Raw genomic sequence first — 27,852 nt, 5'->3', positions numbered from 1 at the left:
TATAATAATACGTTTTCCTATTCCTAAACTTGGTATGATACTCTATTTAAGATGTTCTGTTTGATAGCTTTCTTAATATAAACCTTGAACTTTTTACATTAGATGTGTTCCTAGGCATTTTATTCCATTTTTTGATATTGCAGATAGGATCCTTTTCTGTCCGTCACTTTGTTTTTTAAAATTTGGTTATTTTGGTACATAGAAAAATTATTCATTTTTAAAATATATATATTGAGAGTGAATCTGCCCTTTTAGTTATTATTAAATAAAACAATAGAAAATTCCCTACATTAATGGAGCTTATATTCTTGTGGGAGTGATGCACAATACATAATACACATGATAAATATGTAAATTAAATAAAAGGTTAGAAGGTGAAATTACTATGGTTAAAGACAAAGTAGCACAGGATAAATAAAATAATGGAGGTTTCAGGTATTAGTGAGATGGCGCAAGATAAAACTCAGTGAGGAAGTGATATTTGAGTAAGGTCCAAAGGTGGTAAGAGAGTTAGCCATGTGGATACTGGGGAAAAGAGTGTGAAGGTTCAAGTATGAGGGTGTGCCCGCTGCAGTAACCAGGCCAGTGTGACTGAGGCAGAGTGAACAACAGGCAGAGAGGAGATGAAGGCAGGTCGTGGGGAAGACCACACGAAGCCTTGGAGAAAGGAACATTGGCTGTAACTTTGTGTGGAATGGAGAGCCAGTACAGTATTTGGAGAGAAAGGTGACATTATCTGCCTTACATTTTAAAAGGATCACTCTGATTGCTATTTGAAGATTTCGTGGTAGAGACCAAAGAATTTGTAAAATCAGGGAGAACACATGGGAGATTGTATCATTAATGCAGGGAAGAGATGACACGGGTCCAGGCCAGATTGGTGACAGTGGGAGTATTGAGAAATGTCCAAAGTGAGGGGATACTTTGAAGGCAGAGTACACAGTTTGTCTTGCTGGACCAGCAGTGAAACGTGAAAGAGAGGCATCACCGCTGACATCCTCATGTCACTTTTTTTTTTTCCCCTCACAACTTGAAGCTTGACTTTTAATCAACAGAGATTACTCAAGTTTGGAGGTGGGATAGACATTCTGTTTTTAATGTGGTGAATTTGTGATGACTGTAAACAGCCCTATGAAAATGTCAGGTACGTAGTTGGATACATGGGTCTGGAGTACAGCCAGGGATACAAAATTGGGACACATCAGCATAGATGATGTTCAGAACTGTGAATGTGAATGAAATCTCCAAGGATGTGCAGATAAGAAAGAGAAGTGACCTTAGGAATGAGGTATGAGACAGTCTAATGAGCAAAAGGGACCAACAGGAAGTGACCAGTGAGATGGGAAGAAAACCAGCAGAATGTGTTATCCTGGACGCCAAGTGAGGAAAGTGTATCAATGAACAGGAAGAACAATTCTCATATACTTTTGATTTGAAATGTGTTGGAAATTTAAAATCCCTATTTCAAAAGAAACTTTATCAATCTTTTTTTTTTTTTTTTTTCACAGAAACTTCTCATGGTAGAGAAACTGCCAGCAGCCAGATGAAGACACCTGTCCCGATCTGCATGTGGAGCCCTGAGCAGTCATTTCCTAACTTGGCAGTGCTCCTTGCAGTGACATTTCCAACACCACCTAGAGGACCAGGACATTCAGTCAGGCTGGCAACACCAGAGGTGGGCCTGATCAGATCTTTCTCAGCAAGTTCTTATTCAAGAAATGAGAGAAAATGGAGGACGCTGGGCATTAATCCCAAGATGCTATAGAGAATTTTTTTGGAATTTAACTGCTGATTTGCAAATATGCAAACTTTTCAAGCTTTGGTCTATGTTGATTTGGAAGAAAACTGAAAAAAGATATTGAGGATAGTTTCATTCCTTTCCTACTGTAAGTACCCACACGAAATGACGAGGAGAATTGAGGAAGTTAATCTTAATGATTCAAACCACTCCCCTCTAGAAAACACATTTTCCTCTATTACATGGGTATTTCAAATAATCAGATCCCCAAATGACATCAGTTCTCCTCCTTTTCATGGCTTGATAGCCTTCCTCTTTCTCTCCCTTCTTTCCCACCCCCCTTCTCTTTCTCTCTCCTTCTTTCTCTCTCTCTTTCTCTCTTTCTTAACAAATATTTATTGAATACACAGAATATTCCAGGCCCTTAGGATATACCATTTAAATTTTACAGACACTGTCCCTGCCCTCATGGAACTTAGTCTGGTGAGGAGATCGGGCAAGAAATTGAAACTTACACAAAGTGTTATATAATCACAGTAATAATAATATGTGCTATAAAATGTGATACCATATTATTTTAATGTTTAACAATTCTGTAAGGTTAGGAAGGGCTTTCCCAAAGGAAACAATATTTAAGCTGAGATCAAAAGGATAGATAGCTCATAAAGGAATCCCAATTATAAAAGCTTTCCAAAAAATGGAAACAGCCTATGTGAACACACAGAAGATGAACAAAACAATCTCTAATATACTCTCGATTTAGATCCACAACCATGACTCTAGCAGAGAGTGAAAGATACTCTTTCTGCCATCTCCTTTTGGAATCCTATTCTAGAAGAAAAAGACCTGCTGTTAAACATCACGAAAATTGTCAATGATATAAATAAATAAACCAAATATATTTTTACCCCAAAACTTAGATGACTTGTAAGCTAACAGAACAAATAGCAGTAAATAATGCTCACAGGGTCTTTAATGTGGCTATAAAAATTAACCTACTGCTCCAATTTATATTATATAAAACATGATTGTTCGGTCCAAACATAATTATTTGCATCCCCAGTGTAGAAGTACATTTGTTAGGGTATAAGTTTGACTGCCATCATAGAGACTCAAAGCAATAGAAGTTTAAACATGGTGGAAGTTTGACTTTCTCTTGTCTAACAGTCTGAGTATAAGCATACCAGAATTAGGATGGTGGCTCCATGGTGTGGAGGGTACAGTCTCCTCATATCATGTTGCTCCATGCTCTCTAGAATGTTGCCCTCAGCTTCATGTTTCAAGATGACTCATAGGAAGAGAAGTTAGAGAAAAGTAAAAATTTTCCTTTTAAGAGGCACAGTCCAGAGTTTTCTCACGTCATCTCTGTTGTTAAATCACTACCTGGATGGACTTTGTCACAGGGCCACACCTAGGCTGGGAAATATAGTTGTTATTGTGGGCAGTCATACGCCCAAGTGAAAAATAGGAAGAAGGTGCTACCTGATAATTAGAGGAAGCAAGCATGCACCACCACGGTGAGAAAGGATAAAAGCGCTGTGATAAACTAAAGGATCCAAGAACGAGTGACCTCAAGGATGCTGGGATCCAATAGGTGAGAAAGACAGCAGAAATGTCGAAGAGAAGCAGTGTTTTGGGAATGAAGAGTATCCATAAATTGATTCTGTTTGGGGAATTATCATGATAGAAAACGTAACAACTGAGCTGGACTTTGAAGTACATGTATGTGTCAGATTTCAACTGGAAAAAAGGGGTAAGAACCTTTCAGGAAGAAGAAACCGTATTACAGCAACTTCTCTGATGAACTTACATGTGCTTACTGTGCTTAATGCTGTATCCACACTTAGTCTGTAGTCAGATGATTTAAATAATAATCTTAGCTGCAAGTCTTAGTCAAAATAATGAGTCTTATCTAGGTTAATGTAAAAGTGAATTCTGAATGCTTTGAATCGTAACTAGCGCATTCCTAAGTGTTGAGATTGTACTTGATAGAACTAACAGAAAGATAAAGCTGATATTCTTCTTAGAACTATTAATCCACAAAACATGTAGCCATAAACATAACTTTTCCTTTTATATTCTGAAGACGTACCCAAAGGAAGGTAAAGAGTGAAGTAGGATCTGTAAACTAATACATCTCAGGAACATCACAACTCATAAAAATTGGATTAACTAAACTCTGGCATGATGAGAAAATAATAATCATAATTTCCATTAGTACATCAATTTGGTTTCTTTGAAGTATATTTTACATAAATTTTCAGTTGACCCTCAATATAAATCTATGATGTAGGTATAGCTAGTATTGTTATCTCATTTTTAAGGGTGAGGAAACCAAAGCTAAAAGATATTAAGCAACCACTCAATATCAAATTGAGTTTCAGAGATGAGACTCAAATCCAAGACAGAACAAGAACACATAATCACTGTTGTGGGAAAATACAATTTTCCATACATGTATTCTCAGGTGGAGGGCAAAAATCAAAACTAAACATAAAGCATTGATGTTAATCATCTAAATATATTCCCCATTAGCTCTTTCCTAATCTTGTCATCAGAAATAAAAAGGCATATAAACTTTGTTTTTTGTTCTTATGAACACAGTTGCAAAAGAAATTTAAGCAAAAATGATGTAGATCCTGAGAATTCTAGAGAAGTTGGGACCACCTCTTTCGTTGTCTTAATTTATGTATAGGTTTTCCCAAGACTGGCATGCTAAAATATTCTGATATGAGGTTTATTCTATACAGAGATAGTGTGATACTCCATTCAATTTAGTCATGATATTTAAAAAACTGTGTTGCTACAAGAGGCTATTGATAGAAATGTAGAATAATTTATCAAAATACTGTTAAGTCAGATTAATTGAGGATGGCCATTTTGGTCAACTAGTTAGTCTGAATTTAGAACATTTTAATAAAATATCACTTCTTTAATATTTTAGTAAATAACAATGTACAATCTAATTGGAAATTTTGCTGGGTATATTTTAACAAATGTTTTCAATTTGCAGAGCATGCAAACAATGCCTAAATGTTTTAAAAATAAATCTATATTCTGATGTAAAATATCCATTTACTTAAGAAATCATTATTCTTCAAACTTATAAACACCATAAAGACAACTTTTTAACACAGTCAAATGTGCATAATTTAAATTACTGAAATGAGTGAAGTTGTCATGAATTGAAGCCAATATATATCATGATGCCTTTGAAATACACAAATCACTATTGGTAAAGTTTCTGTTCATTGAACAACTCTATACACCATCCACGCACATATACATGTATGTGTTTGCGTATATATACCAACCTCACAGCTATGCTGAAATGCAGGTTTTATCATTCCCACTTTACAGATATGGGTGCTGAGGGTCAAAAATATTAAGTGACTTGGCCAAAATCCCACAGTTTATAAGTGAGGGAGACACAATTAATCCCAGGTTTGTGTGATCTTACAATCTATATCTTTCCCACTATATCCACAATTTCTTTCTACATATGCATGTGACTATCTAAGAAAAGTTGTAACCTTACAAGAACATCTGGGTTGATAGCAGTATTCTATTTCTTCACTCAGGTGTTAATTACAAAATTGTTTGCATTATAAATATTACTCTGTACTTTTTCTTTTCTTTTTTTTTTTGGTTTTGCACTTCTTGGTATGTGATATAATTTCACAATAAAATGATAAAATAAATATTGTGCTTTCTAGAGCAAGATTGTTGTGACGAAGCAATGTATATATTGGTTGGGTTTTGCTTCTAAGTAAATTGAGAATGGGGCCTCAATTTACAGTAAGTCATTGGCTGCTGGAGTAAGGCTGCATATTCTGGGAAGATCTCATTTACGTTAATTTGCGAGATGTAGATCTGGGGAGGGGAAAGTGAGGAGTGAGTCAAAGGAAAACATTTATCATCAATGATACGCCTGTTGGTGCATTAGCACTCATTTAATCTTCAAAACAATCCTTAACAGTAGTTATTATGATACCTGTTTTAGAGGAGGTCAGTACATTTCCCACAGTTAAGTGGCTAACGTTGATTTACATATTACATCTGTCTGACAACCAAGTCTGAGTCGTTACTGAGGGGAGCAAGGATTCAACAGTTAGAGCAGTCAGATAAACTGACAGTGATGGACACGAGTCGTTGGCCCCCAAAGTATTTGTACTGCATTCTTTTCTGAGATTTTACTTACCGGGGGTCTGAAATACCTGTCATCTGGAATGACAAAATGGGATTAAAACACCACCAATGGCAGAAAAGTTGGCTACAAAATGATGCCAAAAGAAAACCAGTCTCCTGCATGTGGGCTGTCACTAACATGAGAGGGAGGATATTGGTCTTTTGGGTAAACTGTCTTCTGTGACCAGCTCTAGGTCCAAACTCTTGTGTCTGGGTGGGCTGGTCACTTTTTCAAAGATCACTGGCAGTAAGTTTCTTCTTCATGTAAAAACAGGAGAGGATAGCATGTGAACACACTCTGCCTGTAAAGACCTTTACAGACACTAGACATTCTTATTTTAGGATTCCAGTGCCCAACTTGCAACAAGGCCAGCCATTTTAGCTACACCACTACCTTTCTGAGATTCTTTTCATTTGTGAGTTCTGCCCTTGTTTTATAGACGGTAATGCTATATCTTAATTAATTTTGGAGCAATCTTGCTGAAATGCACATGCTGGCTAAAATGAAGAGTGGAAATATAGTCTGAATCCTAAATTTCCAATTGTTCATCCAGCTTCCCGTTTGCCATCCTCAGTGTGCCAATTCGATTTAGTTCAGGTTTACTGAATCTCAATTTTTGGAGAGAATTTCTGGATCAGAATCCCACATAATTGGCATGAGGTTATCGACTTCTCTGACCTTTTTTTTTTGTATCAATAACTACTTTTCATTTTTTATTGCTCAGCTGCATTTAAATAAAGTGAGAAAATTAGAATTAATTTGGTTAGGAGGATTTCATTTCAGAAATCCTTCCTTCTTCTTTGCAAGTTTTTTTTTTGAATTTTATTTATGTACATTTTTATACAGCAAGTTCTTATTACTCATCTATTTTATACATATTAGTGTATATATGTCAATCCCAATCTCCCAATTCATCCCGCCCCCCCTGCCCCCCACTTTCCCCCCTGCCCCCCACTTTCCCCCCTTGGTGTCCATACGTTTGTTCTCTACATCTGTGTCTCTATTTCTGCCTTGCAAACCAGTTCATCTGTACCAGTTTTCTAGATTCCACATATATGTGATATTTGTTTTTCTCTTTCTGACTTACTTCTGACTTATTCTTGTTCATAACTTGCAGTCTTGGTTTTCCTTACTAGAATAGGATCATTTTTCATTATTTATATACATCCCAGTTTGTTCCAAACAGGGGGTGAATAGACTCCCAAGAATATCAATTGAGAGGAAAAGAAATATGGAGGGACGACCTGAAGCATGTCTCATGTCACGTTATAGCTCTGGCCAAAGGAAAGTGGCTGCAAAAATGGTTCTGTTGTTTGCCACCTCCCTTTGACTCACTGCCGATGGAGAATCACCTTGCAATGTGACTCAGATGTCACAAACTAAAGTTTGGAAAGTTATTTGTTCAAAACACCAACAACTGGACAGTAAGCTGAGAGCCATAAACACAGATACCTGCAGAACAAATTTGCTTTTTGAATCAGAAGTCGGCGTCCAAGTACCCTGGGCCCGCTGAAGCATCTCTATTTACACAGTAATACAGTTAGGGAGCCTCCTTATTTTTCTCTTTTCCACTGATTTAGTCACCTATTGGTAACTTCACGAGCTACAGTAGGGGTCAGGAACCCCCCAAAGCAACTTGTGTTGAAATCACAGAAAATCAAGATGGAAAGACTTCGTGGGTACAGCCTGTGTACGCCCAGGGAATTGGGGGAGCAGACTATTCACCATGATATACGTTCTGTTCCTCTGTGCAACCTGGGTTCATATGCCTCCTGGGAGGGCGGCTGAATCACCTTCTCAGAAAGAGTCATGATTTTGACAGACTTTCCTGCCAGGAAGTTTTGTATTTTATTAGTTATTTTATTTTATTTTATTTTATTAATTTTTTAATATCATTATTGGAGTATAATTGCTTTACAATGGTGTGTTAGTTTCTGCTTTATAATAAAGTGAATCAGCTATACATATATCCCCATATCCCCTCCGTCTTGTGTCTCCCTCCCACCCTCCCTATCCCACCCCTCTAGGTGGTCACAAAGCACCAAGCTGACCTCCCTGTGCTATGCGGCTGCTTCCCACTAGCTATCTATTTTACATTTGGTAGTGTATACATGTCAGTGCTACTCTGTCACTTCGTCCCAGCTTACCCTTCCCCCTCCCCGTGTCCTCGAGTCCATTCTCTACGCCTGTGTCTTTATTCCTGTCCTGCCCTTAGGTTCTTCAGAAACATTTTTTTTTTTTTTTTTTAGATTTGCCAGGAAGTTTTATTTTCAACCAACATTTTGTTTTCTTCATTTTCTGGTTAAGTCTCCTTGGATTATTTTTGGGGGCCTGGGGAAAGAGGCTGATCGTCTTAATGGTTACCCCTTCTAGATAGATCTGAAATCAGATTTGACATCATTTTGGCCCTTCTTCTGCTCCAAACTACTTGCATGCATTTTATATGTAGAATATTTTCTTTTTAGTTTGGGACTTTAGTCTTGTTCTCTTAGTAATCAATTTCATTAGTCTTTAAATGAAATACAAGCTTTCCTGAACTTGGTATTGCCAAAGCTCTCTGGGGATATATTATGGCTATTTCTTTAATGAGGCGGCCTTTGCAACAACAGACCCTGTGACTGTTTGCCTTGTCATACATTACATGTCTCTTCTTACTTCCTGGACATCTCCATTACTGTTTGTGCTCCAGATTTGCCCTTCATTTAGAATTTTCTATTCCTTAGGCATGCCATAATAATAAACTGATTAGTCTTCTCACTAGTCACATATTCCCAAGATGACGAATCTGAATAAAACTGGGAGAAGACCCATTACTTTTGGGCAAAAAGGCAGTTTAGAGAGAGCAGAGAGAAACAACTAACCTAAAGAGAGCTCCCACTATACGCCAAATCCAGGGAATTGGGGGAGAATTCCTTGATAACACCAAGAAACTGTGGATACAGAGGTGAATAAGACAGACAGTGTCCCATGCCATCTAATCCTTGTAATAATTCAAGATAGTTATTATGACCAACTTGTCCCCCATTCTTTCCATTTCATAGTTGAGGGAATTGAGCCATTTGTGCAAGACCATTCAGTCACAGAGGTTAGACTGGATTCCAGATCCGCCTTGTTTCAAAGACAGTTATTTCCGTTATGCCATATGGAGCTCTGTCTCCCCTTACTGCCAGGTCAGCAAAGCTGGGATGAGGTGTGTCTCCAATTCTCCATGGATGCCGTGTTTTCATCCACACTAAAATCTCCTCCATTTCCCACTTAGTCCCATATGTTTCCAGAAGCCCTTGAGCAGTTGTTGTGTCCAGTTGCTATCTGCTGCTCCTAGGTTCCTGACCACTTTATCCTTCTCCTACATTTCAGGCTTAACCACAAAAGTAACACAAAAAAACTTTCACAGGTGATCACACCAGGATCTGGGAATTATATAGTAAGAATGAACTGCGGTTTATCGCCTTGGCTAGGGTGAGTCAGAGCACCCACTTCTACCAGCATAAACAGAGATGTGGGAGCAACAGTGTGGCAGGACCCAATGAGCACTTGGTCAGTAAATCAGGATCTCTGGCTTCTACATCCAGAGTGTGTGACCAGGGGAAGTCCCATCACTTCCTTGTGTCTCAGGTGAGGTGTTTTGATTATATTACTAATAATCATAGACCTTCTTCTGAGTAACTATGGTCCTAGACCTGTATCCACAATACAGGAAGTACAGTTGGAAAATTGTATTGAGGATAATAGATTTGTCAAGGAACAGGGAAGGGGAGACACAAAGTAAAACAGAAATGGACACGGAGGGATGGTCTTTAATATTTTGGCACAAAACTAGAAAGAACATCTCCTTTCCATTTTCTTGGAGCTTTGCAGGTACAGCTCCTTTCCACAGCCCGCTATGGCTCCAGCCACTTTGGGATTGGTAACTAAGGAGGAAACAGAAGAAAAAGGTTTTGTTACTCCTTTTTTTTTTTTTTTTTAATAAATGTATTTATTTATTTATTTATTTTTGGCTGCGTTGGGTCTTCATTGCTGCGCGCGGGCTTTCTCTTGTTGCGGTGAGCGGGGGCTACTCTTCGTTGCGGTGCGCGGGCTTCTCATTGCGGTGGCTTGTCTTGTGGAGCACGGGCTCTAGGCGTGTGGGCTCAGTAGGCATGGCACACAGGCTCAGTAGTTGTGGCTAACAGGCTTAGTTGCTCCGTGGCATGGGGGATCTTCCCGGACCAGGGCTCGAACCCGTGTACCGCTGCATTGGCAGGTGAATTCTTAACCACTGCACCACCAGGGAAGCCCCTGTTATTCTTTTGTCCAGGGTAAGAATAGCTTTTTAGGTAAGAACACTTTTTGTTTGTTTGGTTTGGTTTTTTGCTACCGTTGTCAATTCCATCTTTTTTGTTATTCAGTTATTTTGTGCTGTTTATCATAAAAGGCTTTGGGGAGAGTTTTGTGGGTTTTGTTACATCATGGAACTAGTTTTCATTTAAACTCAGTCAAATAAAATTTCTCAAAACTGAGATGTGTTTCTGCCAACATATCTTTCTAACTTAGATTATTTATTGTATGTTGTCAGAATAAGAGGAAGATTAGACAGATTTGATAAAACAGTCATGATAACAGGTAAACATTTGAGAGGGAACAATTTTGCTTTCTCATTGAAAGTTCAAGTGTTCTTTAGCATGAATTATGAGAGAAAAGACTACATAGACCAGGGGAGGGTTAGCAGGAATTTGTGAGTGGGGACACGTGCCTCCTTTACAAGTGTTTTGCGTTTAGTTATCCTACATCATGGAAAGCCACTGGATCCTTTGGTTACAAGTATATAGAAATGTATACAAATACAGTTATATGCGTATATCTGTCTCTATACAGAGACCTACATTTATTAGTCAAACAGTAAAAGAAAAATCTATTCCTGCAAAAAAGGGCTCAAGGTAAATTTGTCACAAAGTCGAGGGCTTATTTTGTTGTTTGAATCATCCCTGAATGACCTGTGTACAAATTACAATACCCTAAAGAGTTAAAAGTGTTTGTTTCACAGGAAATTGGAAGAAATTTATGTGCGCAAGTGAAGCTGAAAGGTCGAATGTGTGACTCACATCTATTGACAGATGGAATGAGCATCACATAAGCAGACAGTGACTAGAAAACAAGCCGGTTGTGTGAAAGTATTTTTAGAGACTAATTTGTACCCAGCTGTGTCATCTATGAATGGGAGAAGTTTGAGAAAGTTACCTAGGGGTGTTTGAGCTCAATCAGGTGAAAGTTAATGATACTGATTTGGCTTAAATATTCACTTCGAACTTGGATGTGCAAATGGAGTTAGTATTTGAACAAATTTTCAGGGAAGTTGGATTGTTCTTTTATCAAAACGATATAACCCTCCATGTTAGGACCTCATTTTAGTGTGGAAACCTGAGGTCAACAGTCCATAAGTCACTGATAATTTCAGAATGCTACCAATTGGTGGCTATAACATAAAAAAAGGTCTCCTGCCAACTGGTATAATGACTAAGTGTGTGATCACTCAAGACAGACTTCGTGGTGTGAATTCCAGCTCAGCTACTTAACAGAGATATGGTTTTGGACACTTTTACATTTCTGTGACTTAGTTTCCTTTCCTTGTCTACATGAAGTGAGTAATAACATATGTTTCTTCCAGGGATATTCATTAATAAGCCCATTTTAAATGTCATGCTCTTTTCTAGGCAAGGGGATAAAAAAAAATCCCTCCTCTCATGCAGCTTACGTTCTAGTTGAAGCGGAGTAGACAATAAACAGATAAGAATGTAAAAATAAGTACATCAGGTGGTGATAGGTGCTATGCAGAAAAATAAAGCAGAACAGTGCTTTATTTATGGAGAGTGCTATGCAGGTGGCTGTGGCGATTTTAAGTCAGTTTGAGAAACTGACACACACTAGATAAGTAACAGTCAAGTCCATGGGAATTAATATTTGCTTCCTTAGTCAGCCTAGCCAGTTAGGGTGCTTAATCCCCCAGGTGAGAATGGTTGATTAAAAGGATGAGCAGATAAAGCCAAAATGCTCCAATCTAGGTGAATTCGGGGAACTGTATTGGAGATACTGGAAAGATTCTGGAGAATGTGGATGTGGCATGACTCATGCCTGAAGATTTTGGCAGTCATGTTAACACCTTGTGGAACCTGCAAATAAATGCAAGCAGAGTAAAAAGTGGAGACTATGTCCTTATGACACCTTTTGAGTTTCCACCTCAAGTCTTACCTACCTTTGGCATTTTTGCTTGTATAAGCCTATAGGTTTCCTTTATTCATTACTTTGGTTTGAGTTGGGCTTTCTGTCATTTGCCACCAAGAGTCCAGACAGGCATAAGTATAATGAAGGGTGGGCAGGATTTCCTGACAGATAAAACATGCATCTCAATCTTGCCATGGAGATAACTGACATTACTAGCAAGGAAATGGATTCTTTTTTTTTTTTTTTTTCCCCCCGAATAGGTGAGTCTATAGTACGGGTGAAACTTCTTGGCTTTTTCCCCCTGGATCTCCCAAGTTATATCAATGGTCATATCAACTTAAAGGGGACTCTAAAATGAGAAAATATTTGTGCTAAAAGGCAATTAAAAATGATTAAGTCCAACACTCTCTGGGTTTGGATAAGGAAATTAAGACTTAGATAAATGGAGAGATACTTCCCCCAAAGTATAAGGCTACTTTGTGCAAAACATACCTAGGCTTTCTGTCCTCAAATGCATTGCTTTTTCCACTTTAGCATTAATTCTGCCTCTGTTTTCTTCCATATTCACCTGCCTACCAAGGGAGTATGATAGCATTTCCTTTGCTGAATTCTATTTCCATAGAGGCAGGAACTTTGAAGATGCAACAAACACAGTGAGTAACCACTTGCCGTCACTTCTGTTACTTGTTACTTTATCTTTCGTAAAATTGTCTTAATGAATTTTCATCTTTGCCACCAATTTTGTGGTTTAGGAAGCTCATCCTGTTTCTAAACGATAAGATATTTAAGTCCCCATCTTTAAGGTCCATAAATAAAACAATCACATTCATTCTTTTATCATTTTGAATATGAAATGGGGCACGTTTGATAGAGAAGCAGTATGAATTACATTCATCTCTTAAAAGTTGTCTGTCTTTGCACATACTTCTTAATATTTTTGAGGTTCAGTTTCCTTGTTAGTAAAGCAGAAATAATCATTTTTCTCTGTCAACCATCCATGGCTGCTCTGGGTTGCAAAAAAGAGATTCCGTATAAGAAATAGCTTCCAGTGCTAGATAAACACAATGCCTCATTATTACTAATAACTGTAGAGTTGCTAATTTCTCACCACTGTTTTGAAATTATGAGTAGCTATTGAGGTCTCGATGATACCTGAATAACACACACAGCAAGAGACCTTAGAGGTGCCAGCACGGAATGAAATCTCCATGCTTATGAAGTTTTGATGAAGAAAGCACCTTAGCCATGATCTTTTCTAGCATTTTTTTAAAAAAATATATGTTCCTCAGAGCGTTCACAAGTTACTACAGGAGGTAAGAGGAAGTCCAACTGACAGAGCCTCAGGGCCCTCTGTTTCCCTTTCACCCTAAGTAGTTCACTTGTATCTACATTTTTTTTTCTTATTTTTTTTTTTCCCCCTGAGATACAATGAAAAGAAACAGCTTTTGGATATTCTGACTGACATCTCTTCCTACCGCCCCTCCACCCCACCCCCCCACGCACACAGCCCACAAACGATAAAGTTTGAAAACTCCAGATGGACTCCAACCTCTTCAGTTAATAGATGATGAATTTGAAGCCCAAAGGGATGAGTGATTTTCCAAGGTTACCCACCCCCACTTCCGGTCAGGGGCGATGTAAGGACTAAATCCCGGTCCTGAAACCTCCACCATCAGCATCTCATCATTCTGCCCCATAGTGTGACTGGGAAGATTTTCCGATTCAGCGGTGTCACGTTTGTCTTTGTTTTATTCTGTCTGGGGGTAGGCATGGTATATGAACTGTATTATCAGCTTGATCCACGTGGCACTAACGATCCCCAAAGTATGGCTTCAAATGATTCTCCTCTCCAAGTAACTGGCTTTCACCAAAAGAAACGTACCTCGTTATCATGCAGCTTGAGGCTTCAATCTAGGTTTTCTACTTAGGAAATACTTTTCCAGATTAAGATTCAGGTACCAACGATTATTCTGTGGATCATCAGCAATTTCTTCTATTTTATACAAAAGCTAAAATCAAATAGAACTTAGTTTTTTTACAGCCCCTCTCTAGTAAGGCAACCACAGAATTTATTGCCCAAATGAGGACAGTTTTGAGAGCTAAAAGAAACACAATTAATAATTACTCTGGGAATACTGATGTGTAAATTGGAGTTCTTCTAGGCAAACTGGGAAGTGAGGTCACCCTATTCATTAACCATCCTATAGACGCGTTTGAGCTCAGTGAGGGTGAACTATTGGTTTACTGAACATGACTTTCAGTCATAAGTATTTAAGGATTGGTACTAATTGCCTTTTTTTTTTTCTCAGAAAGAATGGTAATATTAGCAAGATCAGATTCAAAATTAAAGCACAAGAAGAATAAATGAATTTATCTCTCTCCTCTCCCCTCCTGCCCCGCCCCACTACCTGCTCACACGCGTACTGCGTGTGCACACACACACACACACACACACACACACATTTTGGACATAAACTCTAAAAGCAATTCATTCTTAATAAGGAAAAGGACTACTTTCTCTTTAACAAAATTCTATCAAAGAATACCCCTGAGACAAATTATATAACCAGTTTAAACATGGCTAAGAGACTCTTGATCATTTCCCCACCCTTCCTCTTTCAAAGAGAAAACAAAACAAGTCCAACTATTTTAAATGGTAATAAAAGATACTTGTCCTTAGTGAAGAAAATAAGGCCTAGAGACTTTTAATGTTTGTGGTTTTATAACAGTGACTTAGAGTCAAAGACTATGGAAACCTGCTTTGGCTAAGATTTCTGGTCCGTAGGGTTCACCATTATTTTGCTGATAATGATGGATTTCACTTAAACTATTTCATACTTTTTAACATGAAAACGAAGTAAAAAGGTATTTTTAAAACTTCTTAACCTGTTATAATATATCTGCAGTGTTGCTCGTGGTAACTTTTGGTGACTGCCTTGATAGAAAATATATGGGGATAGGAAAATTTATTTGCATAAAGAGATAAAGAAAAAAAAACACATGTGAAATACTGTAGGTGAATCACTTCTCACAGTCATTCTCTACAATTGAACTTTCAGTGCAAACGTCATGAGAGCAAGGAACTTACCTGTTGTGCTTATTATTGCAATCCCTAGGTCCGGCACGGTGACTGGCATGTAGTAGGCAGTCAGTATATATCTGATAAACATAAAGGCATGAATGAATGATCCTCATTAGCTAATTCATATTTACCTTTTACAGATATCACTGTGTCAGTTGGATCTAGTGTAGAATTGATCTCATATTTGCAAAGACCAACTCTCCACTCCTTCAAAGTCATGCATTTCCAGTTTATTGGACATTTCTTCTAATTGTAGGACAGCTACTTAACTGGCACATTTCAACCTAGGATACTCAGGCCACACTTTTAAAACTTTTTCTCATGTGGAAAAGTCCATTGGGAACATTATCGACTATATGTGGCATTCACCAATGTTCCTCACCTTTAACTCTCTGGACAGGGTTCATTTATGGCCCAAGGTGCCAAAATTTACCATAAGATCCTCATTTATAAATGCTCATATAGAGCATGTTTATACTATTTCAGAAAATGGGAGATCCGGTAGGAATGGCCTTTCAGAAAAATAAAACAGGAGCTATATTCTCCATCTTTTTAACCTTGTTTTTTTAATGACTTTTAGTTACTTTCAAAGATCTGCTTTTATCCTTCCCCAGCCCCTTTCCTTATACAAAGAATACAAAGATTCTGGCTTTTTATGCAGAAATTTGGTTTTATCATTTAAACTTAAGGCATCCTGAACAAACAATGGACACATTCAGTTGTCTCTGCATAAGCAAGGATCTTACCCTATTTTAAAAGTAAAATAATTTTCACCGACAACCTAATTTAACCAGTTTATAAGCAACAATCTTATGTAATTAAGTATCTTGTTTAGTTTTTCTTGTTCACAATTTGCAATATTTTCCAGAAGTTCTTTACTATAGCTTCGGGAAGTGGCTTTCAAACTTTTTTGACTAAAAATCGGAGAGACACACGTTTAATTCACAGCCAGGTACACACACACACACACACACACACACACACACACACCATTAAAATAAAAGTTTCTTGAAGCAATACTTATCTGATTATGTGTAATGCATTCTCATACTTCCCATTTTATTCTAACATATATTTCAATTATTTAAAAACATTAGACCTTAAATTTCTATCTACTAAATTGGTTTATGATCCACTAGCAAGTCATAAAATGTACATGTTTAGAGAAATTTTCAGTCATGACACAAAAAAGTTATTACTGTTTTTATTTTGTTGCATTTATATATTATTATATTAATATATATTAAATGCCTATTATTATTGTTATTATTATTGTTAAAGTCCTTCAGTCTTGCAAAAGAATCCAGCATGCCATAATGCTCATAAACAAAACATGTGATGAGAAATACAAGTTTTAAATTTTTAGTTGCCTCTGTGGTGGATAGAGTTTTCCAACATGGCCATAACGAGATAGCTCCTTCTCTTACATGGTGATACAGATGTTTCTCGTATTAAGGTATGGCGTCTCTGGCCCCTTGAATCTGTGTAGGTCTATGTCTATGGTGAGAGTGACACTACATGACTAGTCATAAAGGGTGATACGGTTTCTCCCTGGAAGCTCATTCTTAGTCCCTAGGCACCAGGTTGTGAAGAGAAAGAAAGATGACATAGAAAGGCCACATGTAAGTGGTCTGGGTGACAGCCCCCAGTGAGGTCCAGCCACAGCTGACATCAAGGTCTAAACCTGTGATTAAGTGAGATCTCAGATGATTCCAGTCCTAGCCTTCGAGTTACTTCAAGTTTCTGAGCCTTCTCAGCCGAGATCTCAGAAATTGTTGAGCAGAAATAAGCCATCTATGCTGTGCCTTTTCCAAATTCCTGACCCACAGAATAGATGAACATAATAAAATAATTTTTGTTTTATTCAATTAAGTTTGGCTTTGTTTTCTATGCCGTAATAGCTTACTATAACAACTTCCAATTCTATTCTATCTTCAAAAGATTTCAAATTGATGGTTTTTCCAAAATAATACTATTGGAGAGTGTAAGAAGAGAATTACTCTTCTGTACCAACCTCTAGGAGTAGATCATAAATAAACTAAGGCCCATCATTAACTGTAAAATATTCCTTTTCAATTGTTGAATTTTCTCATTTGAATTATATAGTTATCTTTGAAAGGACCTTCTAGCTTTCCTGGAAAAAATGAAACCATAGAGACAAGAGGGTGCATGTAATGTGTGGTGAAGCCAAGTCTACTACTAGAAATAAAATGTTTCTGTACTAGTATATTCCTAGTATGCACATCTAGGAAAAACAATTGGTTAATTCAAAATCAAAAAACTGTATCTAGGGCTTCCCTGGTGGCGCAGTGGTTGAGAATCTGCCTGCTAATGCAGGGGACACGGGTTCGAGCCCTGGTCTGGGAAGATCCCACATGCCGCGGAGCAACTAGGCCCATGAGCCACAACTACTGAGCCTGCGCGTCTGGAGCCTGTGCCCCGCAACGGAAGGGGCCACGATAGCGAAAGGCCCGCGCACCGTGATGAAGAGCGGCCCCCGCACCGCGATGAAGAGTGGCCCCCACTTGCCGCAACTAGAGAAAGCCCTCACACGAAAACTAAGAGACCCAACACAGTCATAAATAAATAAATAAAATAAATAAATAAAGTATTAAAACAAAACAAAACTAATCTTTAAAAAAAAAAAAAAAACTGTATCTATACGCACTTTGAAGCATAATCATTATTAATTTAATAATGGCTTGGGTTTGACTGTATGAGGGCTTAGACTGTGTCTGTCTTATTATCAGCTATATGCTTAGTAACTAACACAATACATATTTATTGAGTGAATAAGGAATATGCTGCCTGAAGCAACCCACAAACCACTTTTCTCTCTCCTTTTCTTCAAGGAAGTGTAACATGGATGAATTGCAAGCTTTATTATAAAAATAAAAATGCCTAATCATTTTCATGTGATAAGTAATTCTAAAGAAAGCAGGATATTTTTGTAAAAAGTGAGTAGATTTCCTTATCTTTAGATGTATAAACAAGGCCTTAATTAATTTTTCAGTGATTACGAGATTTATTTTACTTTATATTACTTTGCTTAGATTTTTTCCTCTCTGTAAAGAATAATCTATAAGGCTATGCATCACTTTGACACCTACATGTCTTCAAGAAAATAATCATAGCTTAATCCTTGTGACTCCAGATTTAAGCAAAACATTGCTCATTGCTACTTTATTTTTTTTTAAATCATGAATTTGATAGTAATTCTGTATATAATAAGTTATAAGTATAAACACTCACTTTTAGAATATACAGAAAGTACTGTATTCTATTATTCCACTTTCTTTATAGTCTCTGGTGTTTTCAACTCAATTCCTTCTATGCAAATATATTGTACTTTTTCTTTATGTTGAAGAATATTTTTGAATATGATGGGAAATATGAAAACACAAGATGTTGCCTTACCAAAATACTCTATTTAAAGCTTCTTTGTGGATTTAAACACTGTATTCACTGTACAGTTTGCGTGTTAAAAAATTCTGTTTATAGCGACTATACAAGGCTATTTTAACAACTAGGGTTCTTTTTTTCTACTGTAAGTTTTTGAGATGCCCAGTATCCAGGATCAAACGATCTTTGAAAAAGGATATGTCTAGCTGACACCATGCAGTTTGATTTTTTAATTAATTATCTGGACAACTCAATGGCAGAGGCAGTCATTTTAATAACATATCAGGTCAGCTTGTCTAGCTCCTGGTTTCTTTGTCCAGGGAGTTGAGGGAAGGGAAAGATGAAAGGTAAGCTTGAAAGAAACTCAGTCAACTAAACTATGATTGTTGATTAAATAACTGTTTTAAATGGTTGGAGTCAAATTATTTGCCTGCTTAAACATAGTTGAAAATAAAATTTGGACGTCAGCCCTTTAAGCATCGCCTGTTCAGATGCACGGTGACCTAATGCATATGCATAACTAGTATGACATTGTTGAATGCAGTAAACAGCCTCCAACATTTTTCAGAATAGGTTAGTGAGAAATAAACCTTCAAATTATACAGCATGAAAGTTCCATATATAACAGAGGAAGTTAATAACAAGAATGTTGTTATGTTTCAAAAGGCTAAGAAGGGGGAAGATTAGGGGTGACAGATAGAAGGAAGCACTTTGAATAGGGGAGGTGGAAGCTTCCATCCTATCAAGAAAATTTTAACTCCTCCCTAGATTGGGGGGAGACAGATGATGGGATGGCTGAGACTGGTGGCGTGTCTGAGACCCCAGATAAGGGAACAGCTGTGGGACATCAAGTTAATAGGGGCATTTCTTTAAGGGTCATATCAGAGCCAGCGTAGAGCAGTAGTTTTAATGAGCCAGATGGCTAGGACTGGCCATTGAGAACAGCATCGTGTGGCCATAGGAGCAATTTTGACAATGACAACCTCCATGGATTAAGACTGCAGCCTTCTCCATATTTGAACCCCTGTAGGTAGATAGAGAGCCCCCAAATTACTCAAATTGAAATTCCTGTATTTCACTGGTGAAAACTCTGAGGCAATAAATCTGATTTAGAGAAAAAAGAAGCATGATAATCTCTTGCATCTTCTGATTGTGAACTAAAATTCATAGCTGATAAATATGTATGTATAGATGTGCATGCATATATATATATATATATACATCTAAAATTATACCCCTCTGGAAATATGATAATGAGGTAGAGAGGTAAATAGATAGGTATCCCTGACCTTAAGTAATCATTCTTAATGATAAATATTCTGGGCTTCCCTGGTGGCGCAGTGGTTGAGAATCTGCCTGCCAATGCAGGGAACACGGGTTCGGGCCCTGGTCTGGGAGGATCCCACATGCCGCAGAGCAACTGGGCCCGTGAGCCACAACTACTGAGCCTGTGCGTCTGGAGCCTGTGCTCCCCAACAAGAGAGGCCGCGATAGTGAGAGGCCCGCGCACCGCGATGAAGAGTGGCCCCCGCTTGCCGCAACTAGAGAAAGCCCTCGCACAGAAACGAAGACCCAACACAGCCAAAAATAAAATAAATAAATAAAGGAGTTCCTTTAAAAGAAAAAAAAATAGTAAATATTCTTCAGAATATCAATGAAAACGCATTCCAGCTGATAAATTTGATCATTTTTCTTATTGTGAACGCTAGTTCATTTTATCCATAACAAAACTAAAGATATGTATTTCTTTAGATTCATTTCTATAGACTGTAAGAAATTCTACTTATTCCAACTCAACCATCTCAAGGGAACTTGCTCCTATAATTTTATTGCTCTAGGAGAGATATAAGTCCCCTATAGGCTACCAAGAAATTAGAATTTAAATGTCACACCAAATCTACACATATATAATAATTCTGTTGATTGATATATGCATCAAATGTCGTATGTCAAATATAACATAAATACGTTTTTCAAACTTTGGTTTAGAGGAGGACTTAAAGATTTTTTGTGTGTGTTTATGATTATATTCTCAACAGAATGCCTTATGTATATGAGTAAATTAATACAAAATTATTGTACTTTAAAAGAGAAAAGAGCATTCTCCACATTTCCAGATTGTTAAAAATGCATGGACCCATTTTATGATAAGTACCACTGGCATGCTGAGAACTGGCTCTTTACAATTCCTCCTTTTTCACATGTACATTATTTGACAACCTGAAGCTTCTTTCTGCCCTAGGATTTGGGATTTCCACAGTTCAACTCCCAAGTTAACATTTGATACCTTAGAGGCAGGTGTTTATTTTCTGGCCAACAAAATACTTTGATCAGTGCCACCATTTTTGTCTACAGTGTTTACAACTATTTAAATGCTTTATTTATGTCTTTCCCTTAAATTAAAAATATAAAATAAAAAAAGAAGGATGAACTCGAGGCCAGTGACAAAAAAGTAGGTTTCCTTAACTTAGTAAAATTGAGACAAAGGGGAAAATCATTAGGTTTTGGGAAACAGGTAAGTCTTTAGCCTCAAACCCTCATTGAACTCAAGCTGATTGACACTTACTGTGCTCATTGGAAATGAGACATGAGAAAAAATGAAAACACGTGAATGAAGAATTGTTGCTAAAAGCTGAAGTTAGGGAGAGTTTATATGTTTTAATCCTATGCACGTAGAAATTCTCTAATAACATGCAAGTCTTTTGCCTATTTGACTTTATTACATGCTTTTGAGACATGGGAAAAGTAGAAGCTGCCAGTTTCTAAATGTATCTGCCTTAACCTAACATGTGAAATGTAAACAGCACAAACTTTGAAGTCAGGAAAAACTTGGTTACAAATCCTGATTCCTCTACTCATGTGTAAGCTTGGTCATCCTAGAGAGCGGCTCAGTGCCAGCTTTTCAAGGAATTGCAGGGGTTAAAGAAACATTTCAAAGTGGCTGGCATGGCACTTACTTGCGGGTCAAAAACAGTATTCTCTTTGCACTTCAGGCTAACCTGTGTTCCATTACGAATAGATTTATCTTTCTTCTGCTTTTCTGCCTGTCTCAATATTTCCATATTATCCATTTTGAAGAGCTTCAATATCATCCCATTGCAGTTTTAAAATCCATCTCGGACTCCACACACACACAAATACCTTATATATGTGTGTGTGTGTATATATATATATATATATATATATATAATATATATATTATGTTATATATATATATATATACATCTTTTCATTTATTTTTCCAGATTTATTGAGACATAATTGACAGATAACATTAAGTTGAAAGTGTCTGTGTTGTTTTGATACCCTTAAATATTGAAAAATGATTCCCAGCATAGCATTAACTAATACCTGCATCATGTCACATAATAACCATTTCTTTTTGTGGTCAGAACATTGAAGATCTACTCTCATAGCAACTTTCAAGTATGTAATACAGTATTACTAATTACAATCACTATGCTGTACACTAGGTCCCCAAAACTTATTCATCTTGTAACTGGAGGTTTGTACTCTTTGACCAACAATATAGATACATAATTTAAAAAATTTATTGTTGAGACTCCTATAACTTTGTCTATATACTTACCCTGATCCTCTCAAAATTCTTTTATTTTATTGTTGGGTTATCTTTGAAATTTATATGTTTACATAATTTATCTTACTGAAAAGACGATTAGTTCTCTGAGAGCAGTGATTATGTCTTAGGCAGTGATTTGTTTTAGGCCTGTTGGCCCACTATGCCAGCATTAAACATGGCAGTCAGAGAGCTCTTCCGGCAACCAAGGACTTGCTTTAGGAGGCAGAGGAAAGATGTTCTGTGTACACAAATTGTTATTTACCCAATAGTAGTGATTTGGCCAGATGGGCATGTGGATAATTCTATGCATTAATTATTGAGGACTCCTCAGAGTGTGTTAACCATCGTTTTGGGTATAGTTCCTCCCCAATCTTAACACCAGTCTGGATAGCTCTGGAGAAAGAAAAGGAGGGCAGAGAGGCTGACTTGGCTAATTCAGTGAGAAAAATTACAGTTAAGAAAACTCTTTTCAAAAACCCTAGATTTTCTGGCTTATTTATCCACACAGCCAATGTTCACAGGAGACGCAGCTGGGAGTCCATTTCACCTGCGCCGTCCAGGGGAGCTGGACAAGGAGGCAGGGACGTGAATTTAGATCTGATTCTCCAATGACTCAGCCCCAACCTCAGCCTTGGCTTTTGTGGTGATGCTTGAGTGACTCATTTTTCTGGCACTGTCTTTGTTAAATCCTGGGATCAGAAGTGTCCTGTTTACATAGCCTCACATGTGGCTGTTCGCTCAGTTTTTTGTTCTGAAAGAGATGGAAGATGGTTGCCTCCATCCCTGCAACTGTTTGGTGGTGTTCTTTGACCAGAAAAATGACTCGTTATGCCCCCCTTCTCACTCAGAAGTGTACCCTCTTCTTTCCAAGCAGCCGACCCTCTCTTACAGCTTTCCCCCTAATCTCTCAAGGTTCCAAAAAATTTTCCCTTCAGAGGAAGTGTTGAAGGTCTGGATTGTTTACATTAGCTCCTGTAGCCTGCTTTTTAATATATAGTTCTTTCCTAAGATATAGGGGTGGATTTTAACACAATTTCCACTTCTTTAGTCTGAACAGCATCATTTTTTTAGAAGTGATTCTTAGGCTTCAATTCAGATGTCATATAAACTTTGGACCTTTATGAAAGTGATAATTCACTCTGGAAATGAGTAATAGGCTGGCAGCAGGGGGGGTCTCAAAGGACAGTACCATCAGACACTCTAGTCAGAAAATATTTAGGATCTCTCCCCCTCCTCACCCTCAACAACCTGTTCTCCCTAAAGCATTCGGAATTTGCAGTTCCTTTTCCCCACACATGCCCGCCCTAATGGAAAGAAAATGACAATCAGTAAAGAGCTCAGAGCCCCATCCACCTATAGCTAACTGCCTCTGATCATCCTAGCTCAGCCTCATACACACGGGTCTTTGGGGACTTCCTCCCTATTGCAATGTCATTATTTGGGTCCCCTGTCACAGTGCTTCCAAGGTAAAGAATAGCTTTCTTCCTGGTGCTTTGGACAAGCTGTCCTGATTCAGCAGGAGAAATCTGAAAATCGTGATGTGTGTGCACTTCCTAATCCATTATTCAAATCCAAAGACACCCCTAGCACTGAGAAAGGAGCCTCCCCCCTGCACCCTCTGGAGAGAATCACTCATTCAAGTGACTGATGTAAAAATCAATTCCTTCACTCTTTTCTAAAGGATGTCATTTTCCCCTCTTCTGGCTTCTTTTTCATTCTGATGATTGCAAACTGCAATGGTTAAAGATATCACTTAAAGAGCATGATGTGTTTGTGGCTATGGGACATTCTAAAATCCACTCTCCCCCCCAAGCCCCACCCCACCATTGCCACCAGTGGCCCTTTGATTAAAATGCTCTTTCTGAATAAGACAGTGCAAGCGTTAAGGACAGAGTGGTTTCAGCATTTACAATCTGAGGAATAAAGCTACAAGTGTGTGATCACATAGCAACTCTCAAAAACCCCTGCATTGAAAAAAAAGAAAAATAGATTATTTATACAAATCATGTTTCTGCTTAATTTTCTCTGTAAATATAGCCCATGGAGGATAGTAATGGTTAAGTATGATGTCACTGTCAGGGTATTCATATGCAGGTAAATCACACACACACTTACATATATACAGATTTGGCAACTGCTAGGATGCTGGCTGGTGTATTTTAAAGGGTTACAAAATAAAAAAGAAAGGGGGGAAGCTAGATTCTGCCGTCAGAGGTTCCTCACCTCCTCCTTCATCTTTGGGATGTGCATTTTGCCCAGTTTCCACAGTGGGAGCTACTTCAAGGAGGCAGCCCTGAGAGAGCACTGTGGTGCTGAGACCATCTGGACACAGTACATGTGACTTTAAGGCAAAAATGACTTAAAGCAGATTAGACTGATTAAGAAGCAGTTAGGAGACCTTCAAGATGGTGGAGGAGTAAGACGTGGAGGTCACCTTCCTCCCCACAAATACATAAAAAATACATCTACATGTGGAACAACTCCTACAGAACACCTACTGAACGCTGGCAGAAGACCTCAGACTTCCCAAAAGGCAAGAAAACTCCCCACATATCCGGGAGGGCAAAAGAAAAAAGAAATAACAGAGACAAAAGAATAAGGACCGGACCTGCACCAGTGGGAGGGAGCCGTGAAGGAGGAAAGGTTTCCACACACTGGGAAGCCCCTTCGCGGGCGGAGACTGTGGGTGGCGGAGGGGGGAAGCTTCAGAGCCACGGAGGAGAGCACAGCCACAGGGGTGCGGAGGGCAAAGCAGAGAGATTCCCGCACAGAGGATCAGTGCCGAGCAGCACTCACCAGCCCGAGAGGCTTGTCTGCTCACCCGCCGGGGCGGGCGGGGGCTGGGAGCTGAGGCTCGGGCTTCGGTCGGATCCCAGGGAGAGGACTGGGGTTGGCGGTGTGAACACAGCCTGAAGGGGGTTGCTGCACCACGGTTAGCCGGGAGGGAGTCCGGGAAAAAGTCTGGAGCTGCCAAAGAGGCAAGAGACCATTGTTTCGGGGTGTGCGAGGAGAGGGGATTCGTTCCCTGTGTGCCGACAGAAGGCAGAGCATGGCCTAAATGAGCTTCAGAGATGGGCGTGAGCTGCAGTTACCAGCTCGGGCACCAGAGAGGGGCATGAAATGCTAAGGCTGCTGCTGCCGCCACCAAGAAGCCTGTGTGCAGCACAGGTCACTCTCCACACGCCACCCCACCCCGCCCCCGCCTCGTTCCGGAAGCCTGTGCAGCCCGCCACTGACAGGGTCCCGTGATCCAGGGACAACTTTCCCAGGAGAACACACGGCGCGCCTCAGGCTCTTGCAAAGTCATGCTGGCCTCTGCCGCCGCAGGCTCGCCCCGCATTCCAATTATAACTATGGTACCCCTCCCTCCCCATGGCATGAGTGAGCCAGAGCCCCCTAATCAGCTGCTGCTTTAAGCCTGTCCTGTCTGGGCGGGAACAGATGCCTGAGGGCAATCTACATGCAGAGGTGGGGTCAAAACCAAAGCTGAACCCCAAGAGCTGTGCAAGCAAAGAAGAGAAAGGGAAATTTCTCCCAGCAGCCTCAGGAGCAGCGGATTAAATCTCCACAAGCAACTTGAGGTACCCTGCATCTGTGGAATACCTGAATAGACAACAAATCAACCCAAAATTGAGGCAGTGGATTTTGGGAGCAACTGTAGTCTTGGGGTTGGCTGTCTGCGACTGACTTGTTTCTGATTTTTATGTTCATATTAGTATAGTTTTAAGCGCTTGTTATCATTGGTGGATGTGTTTATTGGTTTTGATACGCTCTTTTTTTTATTATAAACATTTTAATTTTTTTTATTTTAATAGTTTTTAAATTTTTAAATTTTAATTATTTAATTCTATTTATTTATTTATTAAAAAAATTTTTTTTCCTTTCTTTGTTTCTTCCTTTTCTTCTGAACCGTGTGGCTGACAGGGTCTTGGTGCTCTGGCCTGGTGTCAGGTCTGAGCCTCTGAGGTGGGAGAGCTGAGTTCAGGACACTGGACCACCAGACTTCCCGGGCCAATGTAATATCAAATGACAAGAGCTCTCCCAGAGATCTCCGTCTAAATGCTAAGACGTAGTTCTACCCAACAGCCAGCAAGCAGTGTTACTGGACGCCCCATGCCAAACAACTAGCAAGACAGTAACACAACCCCACCTATTAGCAGAGAGGCTGCCTAAAATCATACTAAGCTCACAGATACACCAAAACACACCACCAGACACAGCCCCGCCCACCAGAAAGACAAGATCCAGCCCCACCCACCAGAACACAGGCACCAGTCCGCTCCACCAGGAATCCTACACAGCCCACTGAACCAACTGTACCCACTGGGGCAGACACCAAAAACAACAGGAACTACGAACCTGCAGCCTGCAAAAATGAGACTGCAAACACAGTAAGTTAAACAAACTGGGAAGACAGATAAATATGCAGCAGATGAAGGGGCAAGGTAAAAACCCACCAGACCAAACAAACGGAGAGGAAATAGGCAGTCTACCTGAAAAAGAATTCAGAGTAATGATAGTAAAGATGACCCAAAATCTTGGAAATAGAATGGAGAAAAACAAGAAACATTGCACAAGGATATAGAAGAACTAAAGAGCAAACAAACAATGATGAACAACACAAGAAATGAAATTAAAAATTCTCTAGAGGAATCAATAGCATAATAACTGAGGCAGAAGAACGGATAAGAGACCTGGAAGGTAAAATAGTGGAAATAACTACTGCAGAGCAGAATAAAGAAAAAAGAACGAAAAGAATTGAGGACAGTCTCAGAGACTGCTGGGACAACATTAAACACATCAACATTTGAATTATAGGGGTCTCAGAAGAAGAAGAGAAAAAGAAAGGGTCTGAGAAAATATTAGAAGAGATTATAGTTGAAAACTTCCCTAACACGGGAAAAGAAATAGTTAATCAAGTCCAGGAAGCAGAGAGAGTCCCATACAGGATAAATCCAAGCTGAAACACACCAAGACACATATTAATGAAACTATCAAAAATGAAATACAAAGAAAAAATATTAAAAGCAGCAAGGGAAAAGCAACAAAAAATATACAAGGGAATCCCCATAAGGTTAACAGCTGACCTGTCAGCAGAAACTCTGCAAGCCAGAAGGGAGTGGCAGGACATATTTAAAGTGATGAAAGGGAAAAACCTACAGTCAAGATTACTCTACCCAGCAAGGAGCTCATTCAGATTCGATGGAGAAATTAAAACTTTTGCAGACAAGCAAAAGTTAAGAGAATTCAGCACCACCAAATAAGCTTTACAAAGAATGTTAAAGGAACTTCTCTAGGCAGGTAACACAAGTAAGGAAACGGCCTACAAAAACCAACCCAAAACAATCAAGAATATGGTAATAGGGAAATACATATCGATAATTACCTTAAATGTAAATACATTAAATGCTCCAACTAAAAGACACAGACTGGCTGAACGGATACAAAAATAAGACCCCTATATATGGTGTCTACGAGACCCACATCAGACCTAGGGACACATACAGACTGAAAGTGAAGGGATGGAAAAAGACATTCCATGCAAATGGAAATCAAAAGAAAGTTGGAGTAGCAATTCTCATATCAGACAAAATAGACTTTAAAATAAAGACTATTACAAGAGACAAAGAATGACACTACATAATGATCAAGGGATCAATTCA

At 38.8% G+C, this 27,852-nt stretch overlaps 1 protein-coding gene and 1 long non-coding RNA gene across 6 annotated transcripts in view; one reads left to right on the top strand and one right to left on the bottom strand.

The window, feature by feature from the left end:
- LOC309667784 (uncharacterized protein) overlaps positions 1-27,852 on the bottom strand; it is a 518,308-nt gene that overhangs the window by 57,382 nt on the left and 433,074 nt on the right. For 3 of the 5 annotated variants that reach the window (XM_082476756.1, XM_082476757.1, XM_082476758.1), the window contains 2 exons: positions 15,214-15,284; positions 1,881-9,838 (listed from right to left, as the gene is read on the bottom strand). In XM_082476756.1, the coding sequence (XP_082332882.1) occupies positions 9,744-9,838; positions 15,214-15,284 (166 nt within the window). In that variant the 3' untranslated portion in view covers positions 1,881-9,743. Of the gene's footprint in view, positions 1-1,880; positions 9,839-15,213; positions 15,285-27,852 lie in introns of those variants that run through there. The other 2 variants (XR_014267941.1, XR_014267942.1) reach the window with 1 other exon arrangement.
- Positions 1,755-26,452, top strand: LOC309667799. The gene is made up of 2 exons (XR_014267956.1): positions 1,755-1,886; positions 26,114-26,452. It is a non-coding gene; the product is annotated as an uncharacterized lncRNA (long non-coding RNA).

This window comes from Balaenoptera physalus (assembly GCF_965194825.1).
Source record: "Balaenoptera physalus genome assembly, chromosome: 10".
Lineage (NCBI taxonomy): Eukaryota > Metazoa > Chordata > Mammalia > Artiodactyla > Balaenopteridae > Balaenoptera > Balaenoptera physalus.
This window is presented reverse-complemented; position numbering and strand designations above follow the sequence as displayed.